This window comes from Haematobia irritans, chromosome 5 (genome assembly GCF_050003625.1).
Source record: "Haematobia irritans isolate KBUSLIRL chromosome 5, ASM5000362v1, whole genome shotgun sequence".
Classification (NCBI taxonomy): Eukaryota; Metazoa; Arthropoda; class Insecta; order Diptera; family Muscidae; genus Haematobia; species Haematobia irritans.
Genome location: NC_134401.1, coordinates 154,607,322 through 154,628,538, shown reverse-complemented (window position 1 = coordinate 154,628,538; position 21,217 = coordinate 154,607,322). Strand labels below are relative to the sequence as shown.

Sequence of the window (21,217 nt, the reverse complement as noted above, 5' to 3'; positions counted from 1 at the left end):
AAAACTTAATCCAGCCTGGCTGATTTAAAGTTTTCCTATAGAAAACTTAATCCAGCCTGGCTGAATTAAAGTTTTCCTATAGAAAACTTAATCCAGCCTGGCTGATTTAAAGTTTTCCTATAGAAAACTTAATCCAGCCTGGCTGAATTAAAGTTTTCCTATAGAAAACTTAATCCAGCCTGGCTGAATTAAAGTTTTCCTATAGAAAACTTAATCCAGCCTGGCTGAATTAAAGTGTTCCTATAGAAAACTTAATCCAGCCTGGCTGAATTAAAGTTTTCCTATAGAAAACTTAATCCAGCCTGGCTGAATTAAAGTTTTCCTATAGAAAACTTAATCCAGCCTGGCTGAATTAAAGTTTTCCTATAGAAAACTTAATCCAGCCTGGCTGAATTAAAGTTTTCCTATAGAAAACTTAATCCAGCCTGGCTGAATTAAAGTTTTCCTATAGAAAACTTAATCCAGCCTGGCTGAGTTAAATGCAGCCTGGCTGAATTAAAGTTTTCCTATAGAAAACTTAATCCAGCCTGAATGAATTAAAGTTTTCCTTTAGAAAATTTGCTGAATTAGAGTTTTCCTATAGATTTTTTTTTCTCGTTATAAACTCTAGACTTAATTAAGTTTTTCTGTATATAATTCTTTTGTGATCTTACCATTTCGATGACCTACATTTAAAAAGTAATAAAACTGATACACAACAATTGTGTTACTGCGTAAAATAGACCATTTAAAATGGCTTTTATTTCTATTTGTTTTTATGTTTATATAATTATGTATGAATGAATTTTGTTTACAATAATTTTTTATATTCAAAATTAAAATAAATGATAATCATGCCACAAATCTTATAATAATCCGTAAGATTATATATCTTTTAACGATTATAAAACACGGAGAGGGACGAGCAGGAAGTATGATAAAAATCAAAGGGCGGGGAATAGGTTAAACCAACCACATTGTCTCTGATATGAACGGTGGCGAATATTTTTTATAAAACAATGGCTACTTAAATATAATTTATAAATGAAAGCTTAATATGTTAACAAAGATATAATATACTCTAATAATTACAATTACAGACATAATTATTTTATTAATATAAATTGTTGATGTTGTTGTTAAATAAATTTCAACTTTCAGACCATCATGTAGTGAATAGTAGATATTTTCATCTTAAAAATACATACACGATTTATATTTTTGCAATTTTAATTTTCATAATATATATCTATATAAAAATTGCATTATTTTACCTTTTTGAATTTCTGAATGCTATTAGAGAAGAGATACATTAACGCTTTTTTGCATGTTTCTCGCATTTTTATGTATATTACTCCTAGCAGACATTAAAGAAATACACATCCATCTCGGCTTAATCCACTTTGAGTTGGTTGGTTGTTACTTATAGGGTAAAAGAGATGAATTCCGGAATTTTGTTTGTTCTATCTTGCACGGTAGTGTATACATTCGAGTACAAAGGACTTTAGCATTATTTGAATTGTTTGTGGAAAACGTTGGCAAAAACAACATATGTAGTTTCCTCACTTAACTTTGTGTTAAACTAGAATGGTTTAATAATCACTAGAAATAGAATAAAAACATTGTTTGATGATACCATTGAAGAAATTTGCATATTTATCTTTATCATATAATCAAAAGTACATGCAGTCTTCGAAAATAGGGATCACACTATACAGAATTCACAACATGCACCAGTACACTATTAGGAGAAAAACTGTAGAATTTTCACTACTTGTAAATAATACAAAAATCAGAGGATTGGGTAATTAGGGAGTTATATATTTTATGAGTCGACAGCAAGTTTCTGTAGGATTATTGCTAATTTTTGCTCTTACAATATGTATGGCCCTGAGGAATAATTCATCCTATATGTGAATTATTACATGTTTTACACTACATTAAATGTAATAATTGCTACAAACTTCTTGATTTTTTTTCCAATTCTATTGTAAAACGAAAAAAATTTATGTAAAATTCAGACTTTAGTACATAATTGTACAACATAAATATCAGTAAATTCAAAATAGGGTGATATAATCAGCTATGTGATCAATTTTTTATGTGTTCTAATTTATCATTACTTCTTATTCTTTCTTACAGAGAGCATAATGCATGAAGCATAATTGAATTTACCAGGGAAACTTGTACTGATCAGTGGATATGCTTCTGACAATTTGCAAAGTAATATTGCTTGAGAAGAATAACAAACGAAGTATTTTTTCTTGACACAAAAAAAATCTGATTCAATCACGAAATTAATTGATACAATGATAGTATCAATCACAGTTTTAATTGGACATAGAAAAAAATCTTGATTAAAAAAATAATTGATTTCATTAGAAAATTTCAATTAATTTTTGAATTTATTCAATTAAAAATTTAATAGATGTTGATTGTAAAACTCAATTCATTTTTTAACTAAAAAAAGGTAAATATTTTCAATTACTTTCTGAATTGGTTTAGAGTTTTTATTTTGAATAAAAATTTATTATTTGAAACACATTTTTAACTATAAAATAAAAAAAAACGTTCATCACTTTTTTTAACTGACTTAGTCCTCCGAATTTGATTAAAAAGTTAATTGTATCAATTAATTTTTTAATTAAAAATTTTAAAATTTTCAATCATTTACTTAATTAATTTAATGTTTCTATCTTGATTGAAAAGTTAATTGTATCAATTAATTTATTCATTGAAAACATTTTCAACTTCAATTAACTTTTTAATTGGAAATATTTTGGTGATATTTTTTTCTGTGTGGTTGTATTTTTTTTCTATTGATATTTTCAAAGATTTTATGTTATGGAAGATTCCATATAGAATATTAAAATTTTAAAATTTGCAAATGTATTCTAGCTGTTCTGATTTTATAACTAATTTTAACAACACTAAAAGAAGCTTTAAAAAAGTTCCACATCAGCACCCCTATTGTAGAATAGTGGCTATACTCAACCATCATAAGCGAAGTCAAAACAAGTATATACGGCCGTAAGTTCGGCCAGGCCGAAGCTTATGTACCCTCCATCATGGATTGCGAAGAAACTTCTTCTAAACACTGCCATCCACAATCGAATTACTTAAGTTACGGTAACGCTTGCCGATGGCAAGGTATCTTAAAACCTCCTAACACCATCTTCTAAATTGTATGTAAGTCCATACGTGGTATATATTAATTCAAAAAAGATCGATCCAATACGTATATAATTCAGTTTGACAAAGTAGACATAAAATTTTCACAAAATTTTCTATAGAAATAAAAATTTTGACAAAATATTCTATAGAAAGAAAATTTTGACAAAAATTTCTACAGAAATAAAATTTTAACAAAATTTTCTATAGAAATAAACTTTTGACAAAATTTTCTATAGAAATAAAATCTTGGTAGATTATTTGTGGCTCGAGAGGCAACCATGATTATGAACCGAATAAAATTTGAACAAAATTTTCTATAGAAATAAAATTTTGACAAAATTTTCTATGGAAATAAAATTTTGAAAATGATGAAAATTTAATTATGAACCGAATAAAATTTTAACAAAATTTTCTCTAGAAATAAAATTTTGACAACTATATAGCAACCACGATTATGAACCGATATGGACCAATTTTTGTGTGATTGGACCAATTTTGGTATGGTTGTTAGCGACCATATACTACCACCACGTTCCTAATTTGAACCGGATCGGATGAATTTTGCTCCTCCAAGAGGCTCCGGAGGTCAAATCTGGAGAACGTTTTATATGGGGGCTATACATAATTATGGACCGATATGGACCAATTCTGGCACGGTTGTTAAAGATCATATACTAACACCATGTTCCAAATTACAACCGGCTTGGATGAAATTTGCTTCTCTTGGAGACTTCGCAAGCCAAATCTGGGTATCGGTTTATATGGGGGCTATATATAATTATGAACCGATGTGGACCAATTTTTGCATGGTTGTTAGAGACCATATACCAACATCGTGTACCAAATTTCAGCCGGATCGGATTTAAGTTGCTTCTCTTTGAGGCTCCGCAAGCCAAATCTGGGGATCGGTTTATATGGGGGTTATATATAATTATGGACCGATGTGGACCAATTTTTGTATGATTGTTAGAGACCATATACCAACACCATGTACCAAATTTCAGCCGGATCGGATGAAATATGCTTCTCTTAGAGGCTCCACAAGCCAAATCTGGGGATCGGTTTATATGGGGGCTATATATAATTAAGGGCCGATATGGACCAATTTTCGCATGATTGTTAGAGACCATATACCAACATCATGTACCAAATTTCAGCCGGATCGGATGAAATTTTCTTCTCTTTGAGGCTCCGCAAGCCAAATCTGGGGATCGGTTTATATGGGGGCTATATATAATTATGGACCGATGTGGACCAATTTTTGCATGGTTGTTAGAGACCATATACCAACACCATGTACCAAATTTCAGCCGAATCGGATGAAAATTGCTTCTCTTTTAGGCTCCGCAAGCCAAATCTGGGGATCGGTTTATATGGGGGCTATATATAATTATGGACCGATGTGGACCAATTCTTGCATGGTTGTTAGAGACCATATACCAACACCATGTACCAAATTTCAGCCGGATCGGATGAAATATGCTTCTGTTAGAGGCTCCACAAGCCAAATCTGAGGGTCCCTTTATATGGGGGCTATACGTAAAAGTGGACCGATACGGCCCATTTTCAATACCATCCGACCTACATCGATAACAACTACTTGTGCCAAGTTTCAAGTCGATAGCATGTTTCGTTCGGAAGTTAGCGTGATTTCAACAGACGGACGGACATGCTTAGATCGACTCAGAATTTCACCACGACCCAGAATATATATACTTTATGGGGTCTTAGAGCAATATTTCGATGTGTTACAAACGGAATGACAAAGTTAATATACCCCCATCCTATGATGGAGGGTATAAAAATTAGGGTTTATTACCTCAACTTTTCAAAAGTCAAAAGTCGTTTGGCAAAGATTTTTGGAATAATTGTTGATTTTTTGATGAATGGACTTAAAAAAGTCGAAATGATTTTTTTTTTTAAATTATACATTTGAGTTATCGACTTTTGATGCATTTGAAAATTGAGCTAGGTTAGTTATAGTGACAGTCCAATATGTTAGGCTCACTTAGGGCGTTTTCGATTTGCAAAAAATATATTACCTTGGTTTTACACTACTTTTTGCTCATCGTATTTTCGCCCAAATTGATAGTGTCATTCCAAAGTTATTGTTAATTCATAATATTGTGAGGGATACCGGGTCCAAAATCTATGACACTGTGTTTAATATTTTGCAATCAATTTCGAGAATGTTGCACCTTTTTTTCCAATCGAAATCGCCATTAGACTATTCAGGGGGCTAATCACGGCATTCGATATCGAAATTTTTTTATTGAAAAAATCTATAGTTTTCCAATCGCTAGAGATCGATTGAAAGACAATTATTTCGATTGGAAAATTGCAAACGTAAAACATTTTTTTCGCATAGACTATATAAAAAATCTTGTCTTTGTTATACAAAAAAAAAAATAAAATCAAAATATCTATATTAAAATTATTTAGGAGAAATGTAACTTGAATAACTCCTAACTTGGCAAAGAACCATATAAAAATGTTTGCCTTAAAATTTAACGATTTTGGACCATTATGTAAGAATAGTGAATGTAGAAAGCTTCTACTGGCCAAAATATTGAAGACGACAGACAATTGTAATATCGACGGAATTGCCGTTTATGTCAAATGCATACTATATAATTGAACGCTTCCGCAGCCGAAATTGTCTTTTGAACCTACAAAAAGGTGACTTTTCTCAACAGTGAGAAATTAGACAAAGACAATGGGTTACTTCCTTATTTGTGTTCATCTCGTCGGAGGATAAGTTAAATACAAAGAGGGATGCAATGCACCTAACCTAATCGGTGGCAGCCCGATGTATCAGGCTCACTTAGACTATTCAGTCCATTGTGATACCACATTGGTGAACTTCTCTCTTATCACTGAGTGCTGCCCCGATTCCATGTTAAGCTCAATGACAAGGGACCTCCTTTTTACAGCCGAGTCCGAACGGCGTTCCATATGAATATGCTATAGAAATTGCATAAAATTTCTATCGAATGCCATGATCGACAATTTTTTTCGATCAGGTAATGATTTTGATATCGAATGCCATGATATGTTGGACACAATTGACTTGTCGCCTTTGAAATACATAAGAAATATACGTAGGATTTGGTCGAAATGTAGTCATTTCTGAACTTTTTGTTGAAAACTCGAATATTCTAAAATTACATTTTAGAAAAATTGTAAATTTTTTATTCAGACTCCAATGCCTAGTGAAGGGTCTCACAAATCTCGCCATATACTGGAGTACCATGTAAAATCTATTCAACTCACTGCCATCGCCTCGACAACATTGGTAGGTGATCATCAACCTGTCCTACAAGGGACCGAAAGCGAATGTAGCATATTTTAAAACAAAATGTATTTAAAGCAATTCAATAATTAAGAAATCGATTCAATAATCAAATCGAGGAAGGCATCACGAAGTTGATTATCAGGAATTGGAGAAAATATTCCACAATATTTTGAAATTTATTCTAAAGACAAAAGTGTATAAAATTTCTACGCACTTTGTTATTTTTAAACTAATTTCATTTTAGGCCAATATTATTTTTATACGGTTTTTTTTTAATATTTTTTCTTTAGCTAATACGGTCGGTCTATCGCATTAATGTTAATATTAAAAATTTTAATCACATGTTTTCTATGATTAACCAATTTATTGTGGTGAACTTCTCTCTTATCATTGAATGCTGTCTGATTTCTATGTTGGACACAATTGACTTGTCGCCTTTGAAATACATAAGAAATATACGTAGGATTTGGTCGAAATGTGGTCATTTCTGAACTTTTTGTCGAAAACTCGAATATTCTAAAATTACATTTTAGAAAAATTGTAAATTTTTTATTCAGACTGCAATGCCTAGTGAAGGGTCTCACAAATCTCGCCATATGCTGGAGTACCACGTAAAATCTATTCAACTCACTGCCATCGCCTCGACAACATTGGTAGGTAATCATCAACCTATCCCACAAGGGACCGAAAGCGATTGTTGCATATTTTAAAACAAAATGTATTTAAATGAAATGTTGGCCCGTATAAACATTTCTGCATACATGCACAGAAACTATTTCATCGCATATTCTTTCACTATGCTACCGAAGGCCAACATTAACAATATTGTTGTATGGTTCCGAAACATGAGCACTTGAAAAAGCAATTCAATAATTAAGAAATCGATTCAATAATTAAATCGAGGAAGACATCACGAAACTTATTATCAGAAATTGGAGAAATTAATCCACAATATTTTGAAATTTATTCTAAAGACAAAAGTGTATATAATTTCTAAGCACTTTGTTATTTTTAATCTAATTTCATTTTAGGCCAATATTATTTTTATACGTTTTTTTTTTGTAATATTTTTCCTTTAGCTAATACGGTCTATCGCATTAATGTTAATATATTAAATTTTAATCACATGTTTTCTAGTGTTTCACCAAAGCATTGCGACATTTTCAAGAGATTTGTTTTCTATTAAATTGAAAAAGGGATGAGATTTAGATTTTTGTTTAATTTACAATAAGTTATTACATTACAACCACAACACACAACAAATATCACTTTAGCTTATTATGCAACTCTATAACTCGCGATTATGGTAGCAAGTTTCTTAATTTTTGTTCATAGAGTATAAAAAAGAAAACTTTTCATGAAAGACAACGGTAGCTTTCTTTTACCTCTATTTTCACCCTCTCCAATTGAATTGAAGAGTTTGCAAATGGAAAAAGTCGCTCATATTTTTGCGATTCATTTAATATATTTCTTTGTCAGAAAATTGCTAATGGTACTAGGTCGATAGTTTTCTTTATAGATTGAAAATGGCATAGGTACTAATAAAAACTCTGGACATGCAAAAATACCCATGGCTACATAAAATACCAAAAATAAAATAGGGAAATAAAAAGTGTAGATTACTACTGATATTCTAAATATTTCCTCTAAGAGATATCTCCAATAAATTTACATGAAAGAAGATCAATGGGTTAACATTTTCCCTTTCCAAGAAGAGGCAACAAGAAAATCGTATGCTTTTGAACAAAAAATCGACATAGAGTATCACTAGAATTTAGTCTTTTCATTTAGCATGCAATCTTCTCAACCAATTCCAATTTCACAAACACTTCATATATATAAAAATAATTTTGGACTCTTTGAGATGGATATATAGAAATTTTTACAAATAGATACATTTAAAGAAAATAAAATAAAAATTACAACATATAATGTTTGTATAGAGGTAATAGCATAATAGTTAATTCCAATATAAATAAAATATGGAAAACTACACACACAAACATACACGCGTATACTCATCTCTAAACACACACATTCATTCACATATACATACTACATTCAAGACTATAGATTGATAGATCGTTAGGTAAATATTTTTTGTTGGTTATAGAAATATATATATAAACGAAATGAAAGTTAAAATTTTTGGGACACATTACTGTCTAAAAGATTAAGTTGTTATATGTAAGTGTTACTTAGAGTGTCAACAATCATTACAGGCGAATCAAATCAAGTACATATATATGGTATGCTATATATGAGACATTCATTATACTTTTGGCGGGAAATGCAATTTGTAAATTTACACAATTCCCACATAACGTCTTTTTCTTGTTAATTTTTTTTTGTGTTTAATTACAAACCAAACATATTATTTTGATGATAGATAATTCATGTAATCAGTTGTTTGGCGGGCATTACGTACCAATTCATTATTTGTCGCCTCGTTATCTGTCCAATCATCCTCGTTCTCTTTTTCTTTGCGTGGTGGTGGTGGAAGTGGTGAATGCGGTTCTTCTTGATGATGATGTGATTGTTGTTGTTGTTGCTGATGTTGCATGGAAGGAGTGCGCCTTGAAAATGACCGGTTTCGCTGATGATGATGGTGCCGATCAAAAGTACTGGATGCTTCACTTGCTAGACTACTTTGACTGCTGTATCTATTACCAAAATGGCGTGTTCTGTTTTTATTATGATGATTATGGTTTTGATGATTTCCTCCCGATATGCCGCCACCTACGCCACCACCTCTTTGATAGCTGTTGGGACTCTGACTACGCCTATAGGAATTATTTGTACCACCATCAATTCTTGATTTGGCCGGCCTTGGTAAAGTTCGAGCACGCGATGAACTGCGACTATTCGACTCGGGACCATTTGTATTGTTATATGAAGAATTCTCATCATAATATTTTAAGTTACTATTCGAACGCCTCCATGTCTCCGATTGATTTTTGTTCTCTCCCCCATTATTCATACCTTTGTTCTTCTGAAACCGTGGAGGTTTATCGTACATAGGTCTCTGGTTGTAATGGCGCCCTCCTCTGCGGTGATTATTGCCACGTTCATAGTTGCTCATGTATGAACGCTCACTACGATCATCCCTTTGTGACTGGCGATCCCAGTTTGAGTTTGCGATGCCGGAATATGTATTCACATTTCCAGATCTTTCAATTTTCTCTTGAGCATGTTTGAGCCTATCGTTTATACTATACAAGCGTATACTGCCACCATCACTGCGTACACTTTGTCGATCATCATCGAAACTGGCACTAAAACGTCTTTGAGCATTGCGTCCGCGATTATCTTTGTGTTGGTCATCGCGATTGAAACGTGGTGCTCTCCACCGGGGCAATGGCTTAGATTCATCGCGCTCTTCATTTCCACTATTTTGCGAATCACGGGCATTCTGCTGTTGGTGTTCAGTTTGTCTGTAATGTTTAAACTGGTAAATCTTTATCTCTAAAATGGATCGTCTTTGTCTACTCACCTGTTATAATTTTGATTTAACGGTCTTGGCGATTGTCTTGGTTGATAAGAACGTCTCGAATTACGACTATGTCTATCGTGATCATTATCATAGCGACTATTCGATGAGTGTAATTGATCTCGGTCATCGCCATAATTATTTTGATATTTCCCAGAACCTTTAACTCCTCCTCCTACTCCTACATTCAAATCGCATTCTTCCAACGAATCTTCACATAATTGATCCGTCCAATTTTTACAATGGTCTTCCTCTGTATTGTCATTTACATTTCCTGAATCACCATTTTCATAGCTGGTATTATTCGAGGAAGATGGCAGTGGTATTTCATCATAACCATGATTACCTTGACGCTGCTGCTGAACACCACCAGGGCACGTTGTATATTGTTGTAACTGTTGTTGTTGCGGTGATTGCAATTGAGACTGTGTTGGAGATAGATTTTGATTATTATTACCCATATCTTCAGTTTCATCATCCTCCATTATAAGATATTTTCCGTACATAACTTCCAGCTGTGAGCCCAAACTCTCAAAGTTACTATAAAATAAATCCAAAGTCATTAACATAATGGCTTTTACATTCGGTTTCAAATTGGGCTGCTCAATTAGATTCTTTCGAATGAGATATAAAAGTTGAGATAAATCCGAGTTGTGTAAATTACGCAGCAGGCCACCATTTATAGTAATTTGTGACAATATTAATTTGGCTAATTTAACATTATTGACATTTTTCTCTTCGCTAATCTCACGAATCAATAGACTAAGCAATGATTCTCCAAGAATTGTAATTGGTGCATTATCCGCTAAACGTACACGATGATAGTACTCTCCGAGTAATGTAATAGAATTATAAAGACGCTCACGATCATATAAACGATAGGTTTCCGAATTGACAAAATTCTTTTGTAGCAAAGTTAACATGGCAGTGCGCACTTTGGTTTCCTTCATGGCAAGAACATCAAAGTTTCGTGAAGCAAAGAGCAAAGCAAATTTTAATGCTGTTTCTCCATCTTCCAGAGCTTTGTCATTTATATATGCCATCGATTCACTAAAAACAAACAGAGAAGAAAGAGTCAGAAAATGATGATAGCTAACACATACCCACACAAGCACACATTTTCCATATAAAATTTATTATGACATGTTATTAATTAAAACTAAGAAAAAGTATGGTAAACAAGTAAATTTATTTGGACACACAATTGCACGATTTGTAATTGTTTAAATTGTTTTGTATTTAATTAAGATTGAGTTGAAAATTAAATCACAGAGATTTTGGAAAAAATGGATATTTGGGGTTTGTAATTTAGCAGTAAATAATAAGAGACGTCTACACAGTTCTTCAGACAGATATCTGAATAAAATCATACTCATGGTAATTACAAATGACTGACCTTGCAATTGAATTTTATTGCGTATCGCGAATGCTAAAGATAGAAAGTCACTTGTCACGTTATTGGCCAATGTTTCGAGCCACGATTTACCTAAAGCGATGAGTCTCGAATACCTGGCAGAATTTCTCAATCCCCGATGTTTAAAAAATGGGTTGAATAATTCTACAATATTGGACAATAAATTAGCTCTAAGTGGTTTGTGTTCCTCATCATTGGTGCCAGTACTTTACTGGCTTTAGACCACAATATATTATTGAAAAGTTTTTTTTTGTTTTTTATGAAAAAAAAGCAATAAAAAAGTTTTCTCTGCTTTCGAAAATCGGTAAAATTTAATGTTTTTTTTTTTCATTTTTTTTCATTTCATTTATTTCATAACATTCCGTTTCTGCTTTTTCTTTACATTTATACTTATTTCTAAAGAGTTTAAGAAAAATAATTTCCTTTTCTTCTTAATTATGCTATGTAGTATTTCAACATTTACGACGTGTGTTTAATCACATTAATAAATAGTTAAAGGAAAAAGTATAACAAAACCTTTATAAATGTTTGACTAGATTAGGAGGCTTAGGGCTAATTTAAGTTGAGGCAATTTCATTAATATGTTTATATATAGATGCTTTACATCTTACATTAAAATTTGAGTAGATTTCTTCAAGTTTATCTGATACAAGTGGAAACCCTGAAAGGGAATGTAATCTTTGTGTAGAGAAATGCCATGATAGGTTAAAAATCATTTTTAGCAGTTTGTTCTGGACTACTTGAAGTTTATGGATGTGGCATCTGGCCGAAGATGCCCAGAGAGGAGCACAATAGTAAATTATCGGCAAGAATATTGATTTAATTAACAGTTTCTTATTTTCTCTATTTAATTCCGAGTTTCTGGCAATAAATGGATACATTGTCCTCATAGTCTTGTTTATTTTATGAACTACAGCAGGGATGTGGTCACAAAAATTAAGTTTTTTATCTAGAACGACTCCTAGATATTTAACGTTTACTTCCCATGCTATATTGTGGTTTAAAAACCTTAATGGGGCTTGTGGCAGAAAACATGATTTCCGTTTTCGCGAGAAGTATATTGCTTGCGTTTTGTCAGGATTTACAGAGATGTTCCATTTGTTAAAGTACTGGTATAATTTATTCAGACCATCTTCCAGGTTTTTGGTAATAATAGAGGAGTACAAATTAGAGCTTAAAATGGCTGTGTCATCTGCAAACACAGATATCATACAATTATTTATGATAGGTATATCGGCAGTAAATATATTGTAAAGCAATGGTGATAAGCAGGAGCCTTGCGGGCAACCACTTGGGATATTATATTCCTCAGATTTTGTTTCGCCAAGGCAAACCCTAAAAGATCTGCCGTTTAAAAAACTTTGAGTTAGTTTGACAATATAAGTAGGAAACCCAAATTTCATCATTTTAAAGATTAGGCCGTTGTGCCAGACGCTGTCGAAGGCCGCTTTAATGTCAAGAAGTACCATACCGGTGGATAGAGAGTTATTGAAATTTTGGTGGACAATCCTTTTTATCTTCATGAGAGGGTGGCAAGTGTTGTGCTCCTTCCTAAACCCAAATTGCTGCTTTGGAAGAATGTTTTGTTCTTCGATAAAATCCGATAATATATTATGCATAACTTTCTCTAAAACTTTGCTCACCGATGAGAGTAAGCTGATTGGCCTGTAAGATTTAGGGTCGAAAGGTGGTTTGTTGGGTTTATGAATAGCAATGGTTTTCGAGCACTTCCATTTATGCGGAAAATAACAAAGTTTAATGCATGAGTTTATTATTCTGTGAAGTAATAATAACCCACTATGAGGTAACATTTTAAGACATTTATTTGTGATGCCATCTGAGCCTGGTGCTTTTTTGCTCTTTAGATTTCTTATAATTTCCGATATCTTAGCTATAGTGATGATTTCATACTCTGGTAGATTAAGATCACTTTCATTGAGTCGAGCCACAGTTGAGTTAACATTACTAACAGTTAAGTTAGTAATGTAAAAATTTTTAAAATGTAACATTTTTGTCAAACCAGCTTGAGGGCTGCAATAACATCAAGATTTCGAAACATAAAGCCAGAAGAGGGGTGATTGTCTTCCAAATGCTTCAGAAATGAAAATGGGAGTGCGAACACCATTTATTTATGAACGAAAATTTATTCCTAAGTATTCAAGTAATAAAATTAGGTGTTAGATCAATATGAAGCTGTTACTTTTAAAGCTTTCATTCTTTGATATTTTAGACAAGTAGAGACGACTCCATTATAAAAGAAAAAAAAACGGCATTTAAATTACTTGACAAACATTTTGACTGACCTTTCCATTTCAAAAATTACTATTTCAAAAATTTATTGTGATCTCATCCATTTTATGCTATGCACTTTGGTACTTAGGCTTGTATCCAGATCTAGAAACTCTGTGACTAAGGTGGGATGTGTCCAAAGCGATCTGTTGGTGATTCGTGTAGGTTTAGCTGGGCAAGAGAAAATATCACATCACACAAAAAAAATTTTTTCTGATTCAATCACGAAATTAATTGATCCAATTAATTTTTTAATTGAAGTTTCTTCAATCACAGAAATGATAGTATCAATTAAAAAATTAATTGGCATTCAATTAAAAAATTAATTGATTCAATTAAAAATGTAATTGATACTATTAATTTGTGTGATTGATTTTTATTTCAATTAAAAAATTTGTTGATTCAATTAAATTTTTAATTGAATATTTTTTAAAACTCAATTAAGATTTTAATTGGAAAAATTTTCGTGAATTTTTTTTCTGTGCAAGATACGCGTGGCATGTGGCCCTTGGTTGCAGATGGGACCCACGTTAGCTGCGATGCTATAAATTACAGATACATAGGAATTGATGTGACTGCATTTGCCTAGTCTCAATTGGTCCAAAACTACTTTAGTCTGCCGTGGGTAGTCATTTCGAGATCAGGATTAAACCGCTTCAGCTACAGTATCCTCATGAATCCAGTCCATACCTACCTGGTATGAGGCTGAGAGCCTCTAGAGCACTTTTTGTAGCGGTGGATATCGCGCTCTAGACGAGATGTAGATAAACCCTTCAATTCATGGGTTTTGGTTGTTTATCCCTGATTACATGGTTTACAAGATAACAACCCAGGATATGCTGCTTCTACAACATGTAGTTGTGCACACGCACAGGGATGGTTTAGGTCTCCACATAAAGGTGATCTAGGGGTGTGCTGCGGAGACATCCTGTCGCACTTGTAAGGACAGCTTTCTGGCAGGTGTGTATGTTATTCCAATGCGTGTCACTTGCCTGAGGTGGCCACACAGGTGTTGCATAGTTCACCACTGACCGACCAATTGCCTTATGGAGTTAACAAGGTTTCTTTTTCCGCACTCCAAGTGCTGCCGGCAAGTGACTTGGGAACCTGGTTTCTACCGCGGAGCTTATCACAAATTGCAGTGGCATGAGCAGACGACTTGAAGGGCTGTTCAATGTGCCCGCGAGAATATTGGGATAATTTATGGTCGGATTCAACTGCACGCGTACTTTTGCCGTCCATGTAGTGAATAATGTGGTTTAGGATGTGGTGGAGCATATCCTCAATTTACTAGCAGCAAAATAACTGGTAAGTTTAGCAAGGTAGACGTTGTTTAATCGATCGCATTTGTCATCAACATTGTGCCCCGGATGCCATGAAGCAATATCGAGGCCGTCAGGCGTCGCGTGCCTTGCCAAACATAGTCAACTTATCACCAGATTAGGGTGGACACATTCCAATTACTCTACCTAGATACCGCATCTATGTTTAGCTCAGAATTACTCTTTTTGGGCTCAGATTAACAATTTTTATCAATTGTCGCGTTCGCAACTCTGGTCACTATGTCACTATATCCATGATTCAGATTACGATGTGTAAAAGAATCAACAGATCCATTGCGCTCTAATAGAAAGGACAAAAGGGCAGCACACTGCTATATCAACTATAATCAATTTCAATGTTTCACACATTTTGTTATCTTAGATTCTCCTATCATAAGACAAATAAATAGAAAAAAGTTTGATCGTGCCTTGTAGTTGGACCACGTAAAAAACTCATGCCTATGTTTAGAGTGTATTTACTACATTTAGCTATCATATTTTATAAAATATATATCCAATTCTACAGAGATAACTGAACATGTTAATCGCTACTCAAATCAAATTAACACAATTCTATTATATGCTAACAAAGTATAACACTTCGGCATATTTGATATAAAACATTTCCTCAAAGGAAAATACATAATAACTATAAAAAAAAGATTAGTACTTTTAAACGGTCTGCAAAATGCTAATACTGATTAGACATAGAGAAAATAACCGCCATTTTTGCTGTAAGCAAAACAAACAGAACGAGCGCATGGGAATCGTTTGCTTTTCGTGACATGATTCATAACAAGCACAGAGCAATAAGAAGAAAAGCGTGTAAATGCCCACAAAAATATCAAAAATGACAACAAAACAGAATGCTAAATACGTCTTCGTCGCGATACATAGTATCGTAAGTAGATGGAAAACAAGTCCAATGATGACCCGAAAAACATACAGTGGGGAAAATTTAGAAAGAAAACTCTTTAGTACAACTGTTGTAGAAACTGTCAATGAGCGTAAAATCATACTAAACTATTGCGTGTATGTGTATGTTATTTCCTACTGGCTCTGCCAGGTTGCACATTCATTCATTCGCTCACTCGCGCCATGACCCCTCTAACAAAAGCAGCAGCAGAAACAACAAAGTTCCCACTTCCCCACCGCGCCCTTCCCAACATAACCTCAATTAGTTGCGTGCAAATTTGTATCTTTCTCAAGGGAAAACTTCAGTACCCTATTTGTAACACTCATAAAATTGTTTATGAACTTACCAAAGCATATTTTCATCACGGACGATATTGCAGAAATCAGTCTCAATAGATTTTATTTTGTGATTCATTGTGATCCCATCATCTTCAAGATCCAGACCGCGTATCATTTCAATTATGTGATCATAAGGGCACTGACCTGGAGCTAAATTGATCATTCCATTTGGCAGTAAATAGTCACTAATTTCTCGTAAATTGGATACACCACCACCACCGTGACCTCCAACAACTTCTTTTGCATTCACATTGGTATTTGTTATTCCTGACGGTGGCGGTACCACCGGCACACCATTGTTACCCAGACAGCCCGGATTGTTGTTATTGTTAATAATATTGGCCATGATGTACAAGCCGTGAGCCTTTATCCGTTTCCTTTGTCTTGGCCTGACGCAAAATTTTGCTTAGCAGCAGAATTATGAAAACGTCACTCGCTAATTTTCTGCTATTGTTTTCTCTCACCTGCCTGATGCTAAAATTATTATTAATGATAGTGCCTATACACAAACAAATAGCTGTTTGTTTCTGTAAAATTTATTGAAAATATATAAAGTATTTGAATATATTATTAAGGATAAAAATGAAAATTGAACGCGACACAGAGAAAAAAACTACAAAATGCGTCTTTAAACGACGTTTTTGTTGTTGTCTTTCTTTCAGTGGTGTAATTTTCTGCAAAACAACCGATAGCCTTTGCTGGAAATCGATAAGTAACTGTCAAGAAAATCGTCGTATATACGAACAGACTTATTAGATCCGTTCGCGTACTTTTAATATATGAAATTAAAAGCGAAATGTGACATTCATGTAAGTACTGTATACATTTAATTTATGGTGCTTACTTTTCTGAAAAAGTGCTTTGCCTGTATGCGTAACATTTTGGCAGCAACCTAACAAAATGCTATTATTTCAGCGGGCAGAAAATAATTCAAAGGAGCAAACAGGGCAAACGCAGTACTCTCGTTTGTCGGCAGTACTGAAAATGTTCGCAATTTGCTTCTATGCGTGACACTATTTTCACAACAGAATTCAAAGCCTTCTCCGCCGCTAAAATCAAAACTAAATCAGTAAAAAACATGAAATTATACCTCTTTGATGCAAATTTTATTATAACTTGATGGGGAATAGCCCAAAGCAACTTTTCATAACGTTTTTTTTCTGTAAAATGGATTATTAACGAAAAGCAATCGTGAAAAAATTGGGATTTTGGCAACTAAACTCGAATTTAATACCCACCTTTTGTCTGTTTTTTTTAGAATGAACCTAAAAAGTACATTTTCCGGGCAAAATGGAAAAAGGGGCGCATTTTTTACATGAAAAGGTAGGTAACAAAACATATTGTTAGGTCTTGAGAGTACAGTATTTCTTCACCATAATCGCATTGTTATCGTCTACGAAAAAAATCTTTGCACTAACGATTGGATCATTCTGCAAGTAATCTTTAACAAATGTTTTTTCAGCAGCGTAACCCTTGCCAACCCTGTTACGAAAAAACGGTGGAATGGAAGAATATCACAAAAACAGTTTGCAAAATTGGAAATTGTTTGTTATTTTAAAAGAAATACTCACAGTGGGAAGAGAAATTGTGTGATATTATCAATTTATAAGAAATTCCCTTTAATTCAATACCATTTAGGGCAGTTCCGCCTAGATGAATTAAACTAAATTGGTTTAATGTAAAATAATTTTTTGGTGCTGTAGATTATTATTACTTAAAATATTTAATGAATCTCGAAAATTTCGGAATCCCGAAAAAATTCCGAAAAATCCCGGGATCATATATTTTGAAATCCCGAATCACGGGATTTTTAAAAATCGATCCCGAATGACAGCCCTAGTTCTTAGAACGGCTTTTTGGATTTTTAAAGTATTGCAGAAAACTCTTTTGTAATAAAAAGAGATCCATTACATTCTTTTTAAAAGTAACCTACATCATTAAATATGCGATTCATAGTTAAAATTTAATACAGATTCCCACTACAGATCCAAGGCATATTAAAGAGGTAAAGTCATGCAATCAGGTGACTAATATCGACATTCATCTTGTCAAAGGCTTTGTTTACGTTTTGTAGGTTTGTTTACATTCTTTGTGTACATAAATATTGCTTTTATTTACATTGTGTTACAATACAACAACACTATACATACACAAAATGTCAACTTAATTGACCTGCCATTTTAGTTTGACTTTCTAAATATCATGGGGTGTACACACGTTTGCTCGTGACTTTACCTTTAATTAGTATGCCTTGCTACAGATCATAACAATTGCATATATTATTTTTTTGATATTCCAACTGTGCTGTGATTTCCTAACTTTAGTAATCGGAATTTTATTTCAGGAAAAGTAATCGCGAAAATAAAGTGATTTCAAACTCGAAACCCGAACATAGTACACACATTTACGTGGCATTTATTATTTGGCTACAAAACACATTTTGGTTATAAATCAAAACTAACAGCCAACATTTTTTAGCAACCTCCGAATGAAAAAATGAATCAGCTGTTTCATTGGCAGTACCTTTAATTTGTATTCGGGCATTATGTTGTTATCGATAACATCGATTAAAGCTTACGATTACCGTACTAGGTGAAAGAGACGTTGTCTACTCTGTGAAGGAAGGGGGCAAATAAAAATGGCCGAAAAAAAGGATTGGATCTGAAAAAACTTTGTTCCACTCATTTTTCGGAGCGTGTCCTGGATTTCGTGGTGCTTTAACAAGATTTCATTAGCTAACAAAGAAGGAGAATGTCTTCCAACGTTGAGAGCAGCGGAGACTGGATTTGTGGCGATGTAACGTGAGTGGTGCTTTGGAAATAGAAACCACACACCCATAAAGTCCAAATGAAAATTCGATAGAGTACTAATCTAATTCTTTCTTATTTGATCGTGTCTTTCCGGTGCCCTTGAAATAATTGAACTTCTTTTATGGGTGTCTGCGACACTGCGACAATTTTTCTATAATTATTTTCGCACAGTTGCCGTCATCTCAATTTTGGACGTCGAAGTCAATGTAACAAATGTCGTCGATCCCGTAGTTCCGAGCGTGGATCAAGGAAGCTGGGAACTGAAATAGGCAAGGTGGCAGCCGAAAAATCCAAGGGTCTTTTTAGCGCTGAAGATTGGCAGTGTAACAAATGTGGGAATGTTAATTGGGCCCGCCGTCAGACGTGTAATATTTGCAATGCTCCCAAGGTCACAGATAATGAAGAAAGAACCGGTAAGTACAAAATGAGAAAGTTGGGGCGAAATTTCAGGGGTGGTTGTGGTTGATTTAAATGACAGGAAAAGAATATAATTTATTATTTTACTCGGCCCTTTAAATTGATGCTTTTATGCAATGTCATAGCCCATATATCAATATTATAACCCGATTTCATTTTAGGTTTTGGAGGTGGATACAACGATCGTGGTGTTGTAGAATACAAGGAACATGTAGAATCAGATAGTGAATACGATGAATTTGGTCGCCTGAAAAAACGTAAGAAAAATTCAAATTCCATGGACACAAAAAAGAACTCACAAAATGATGGAAAACAATTGCCATCAGAAGAAGAGGACGAAGATGAAGAAGATGGAAGTGACGACGACCTAGCCAAATATGATTTATTCGGAGATGAGGATGAAGAGCTGGAAACCAAACAATCAAATGATAGTAAAGAAAAAAATTATAAAAATGACGATAGCAATTCAACAAAAGGAAAACCTCGACGATCACGTTCATACTCTAACTCTTCTTCATCATCCTCATCTTCTTCTTCATCATCATCCTCAAAGTCTACTAGCAGACCAAGTCGCAAACGATCTCGTTCACCAAGTCGCAGTCCCCGTAGAAATAAATCAGGAAGCAAAAGTGATCGTTCAATGTCTAGGGATAAATTTAAGAATTCTTCGTCGGATAGCCGTCGTCTACGGCGCAGTGATTATTCAAAATCACGTTCTAAATCACACACACGTTCCCCATCTTCCAAACGCAATCGCAGCCGGAATTCAAGTTCATCGCACAAGTCTTCAAGATCCTATAGACGTTCTCGTACACGTTCTCGATCCCGTTCTCACTCATCTAAGCGTAGACGTTAATTATTTAGCAACATACTTGCTAAATCGATTTTAAGTTGATTTAAATATGATTGAATATGAAGTTTGAACATCAATTGAATTATTGTTTGCAAATTTGTAGCTCGAAAAATAAGTTCGAGAAAGCACAGACTAGAAAATCAAGCATTGTTTTTAATACATCGCTTCGAACCTAACAAAGTATGTAGGTAAGTAAGTAGCCGAATTAAAGATATCAAAAAACTCACCATATTATATGTTGAAATGTATATACTAGAAAGCTTAAGACTTCTTCTGAGATAACACATTCGACTTTACTGTCTGAATATACTTCTGGTGCCAGTTATTGATTTTCCATAAAAATATATGAAATTGAGTAAATATATCAGCAACGAAGTGGATTATACGAAATTTTAGCTGTTTGATTAACGAACTTTCCGAGTGGACCTAACCTAACCTTGGCAACGGTGAAATGTTTTAGTCTTGCAAAACAAAGGTACAGGGTTCGTTTATCGACCGGGATGGCATTGACAAAAGAATCATGCGTATGCTATTCCTTTCATTACATATTCGAGGTCAGTAGAAACTTTTACAATGGATCAGATTTCCATTATAAATTCCTAAATAAAAGGGATATATAAACCGTACTTACCACCATCAAGAGCTGTAAAAGCTCAGAGGATACTATGAAATTTACGATCTAAAGATATTGAAAATTCACATTTTCAAGATTGGGTTTGCCCATATCACCCCTAGATACGTACATTTATATATTATATATATTTTCAACTTCGATGGTTGGTGGGACAAGAAAAAAAAATTGTATTGAAAGTTTTGAAACTTTCAAAGTTGAAGTCAGATTAACGGCCTGTTTCTCTATGTTGAACGAGTTTTATCGTTTTAATAAATGTAAGCAAACAGTTTCATCTTTAAATTTCTAT

General features: G+C 33.7%; 2 protein-coding genes across 3 annotated transcripts; one reads left to right on the top strand and one right to left on the bottom strand.

Annotated features, from left to right (window-relative positions):
* Window positions 1-701: 701 nt before the first annotated feature.
* On the bottom strand, window positions 702-16,864 carry LOC142237590 (uncharacterized). 2 transcript variants are annotated; one of them, XM_075308945.1, is made up of 4 exons: window positions 16,226-16,863; window positions 9,942-10,988; window positions 8,877-9,882; window positions 702-1,581 (listed from the first exon to the last, which is right to left on the bottom strand). In XM_075308945.1, exons 1-4 carry the CDS (start codon window positions 16,561-16,563, stop codon window positions 1,579-1,581), a joined length of 2,394 nt encoding a protein of 797 aa, XP_075165060.1. In that variant the 5' UTR covers window positions 16,564-16,863; the 3' UTR covers window positions 702-1,578. The 2 variants fall into 2 exon arrangements, with proteins under 2 accessions (XP_075165060.1, XP_075165059.1); XM_075308944.1 differs by lacking the exon at window positions 702-1,581 and having other exon boundaries at window positions 7,892-9,882; window positions 16,226-16,606; window positions 16,682-16,864.
* A 1,955-nt stretch (window positions 16,865-18,819) lies between these two features.
* Window positions 18,820-20,437, top strand: LOC142238234 (uncharacterized). The gene is made up of 3 exons (XM_075309826.1): window positions 18,820-19,018; window positions 19,199-19,440; window positions 19,606-20,437. Exons 1-3 carry the CDS (start codon window positions 18,969-18,971, stop codon window positions 20,298-20,300), a joined length of 987 nt encoding a protein of 328 aa, XP_075165941.1. The 5' UTR covers window positions 18,820-18,968; the 3' UTR covers window positions 20,301-20,437.
* The last annotated feature ends 780 nt before the right edge of the window (window positions 20,438-21,217 follow it).

Excerpts from the sequence above, each read along its gene's own strand:
- LOC142237590 (XM_075308944.1), bottom strand. The coding sequence starts at position 16,563 with ATGGCCAATATTATTAACAATAACAACAATCCGGGCTGTCTGGGTAAC. Across the intron at positions 10,989-16,225 it reads CGTGATGAAAATATGCTTTG|TGAATCGATGGCATATATAA; the intron begins GTAAGTTCATAA and ends GTTTGTTTTTAG. Across the intron at positions 9,883-9,941 it reads TTAAATCAAAATTATAACAG|ACAAACTGAACACCAACAGC; the intron begins GTGAGTAGACAA and ends TAAACATTACAG.
- LOC142238234 (XM_075309826.1), top strand. The coding sequence starts at position 18,969 with ATGTCTTCCAACGTTGAGAGCAGCGGAGACTGGATTTGTGGCGATGTA. Across the intron at positions 19,019-19,198 it reads TGGATTTGTGGCGATGTAAC|TTGCCGTCATCTCAATTTTG; the intron begins GTGAGTGGTGCT and ends ATTTTCGCACAG. Across the intron at positions 19,441-19,605 it reads AGATAATGAAGAAAGAACCG|GTTTTGGAGGTGGATACAAC; the intron begins GTAAGTACAAAA and ends ATTTCATTTTAG.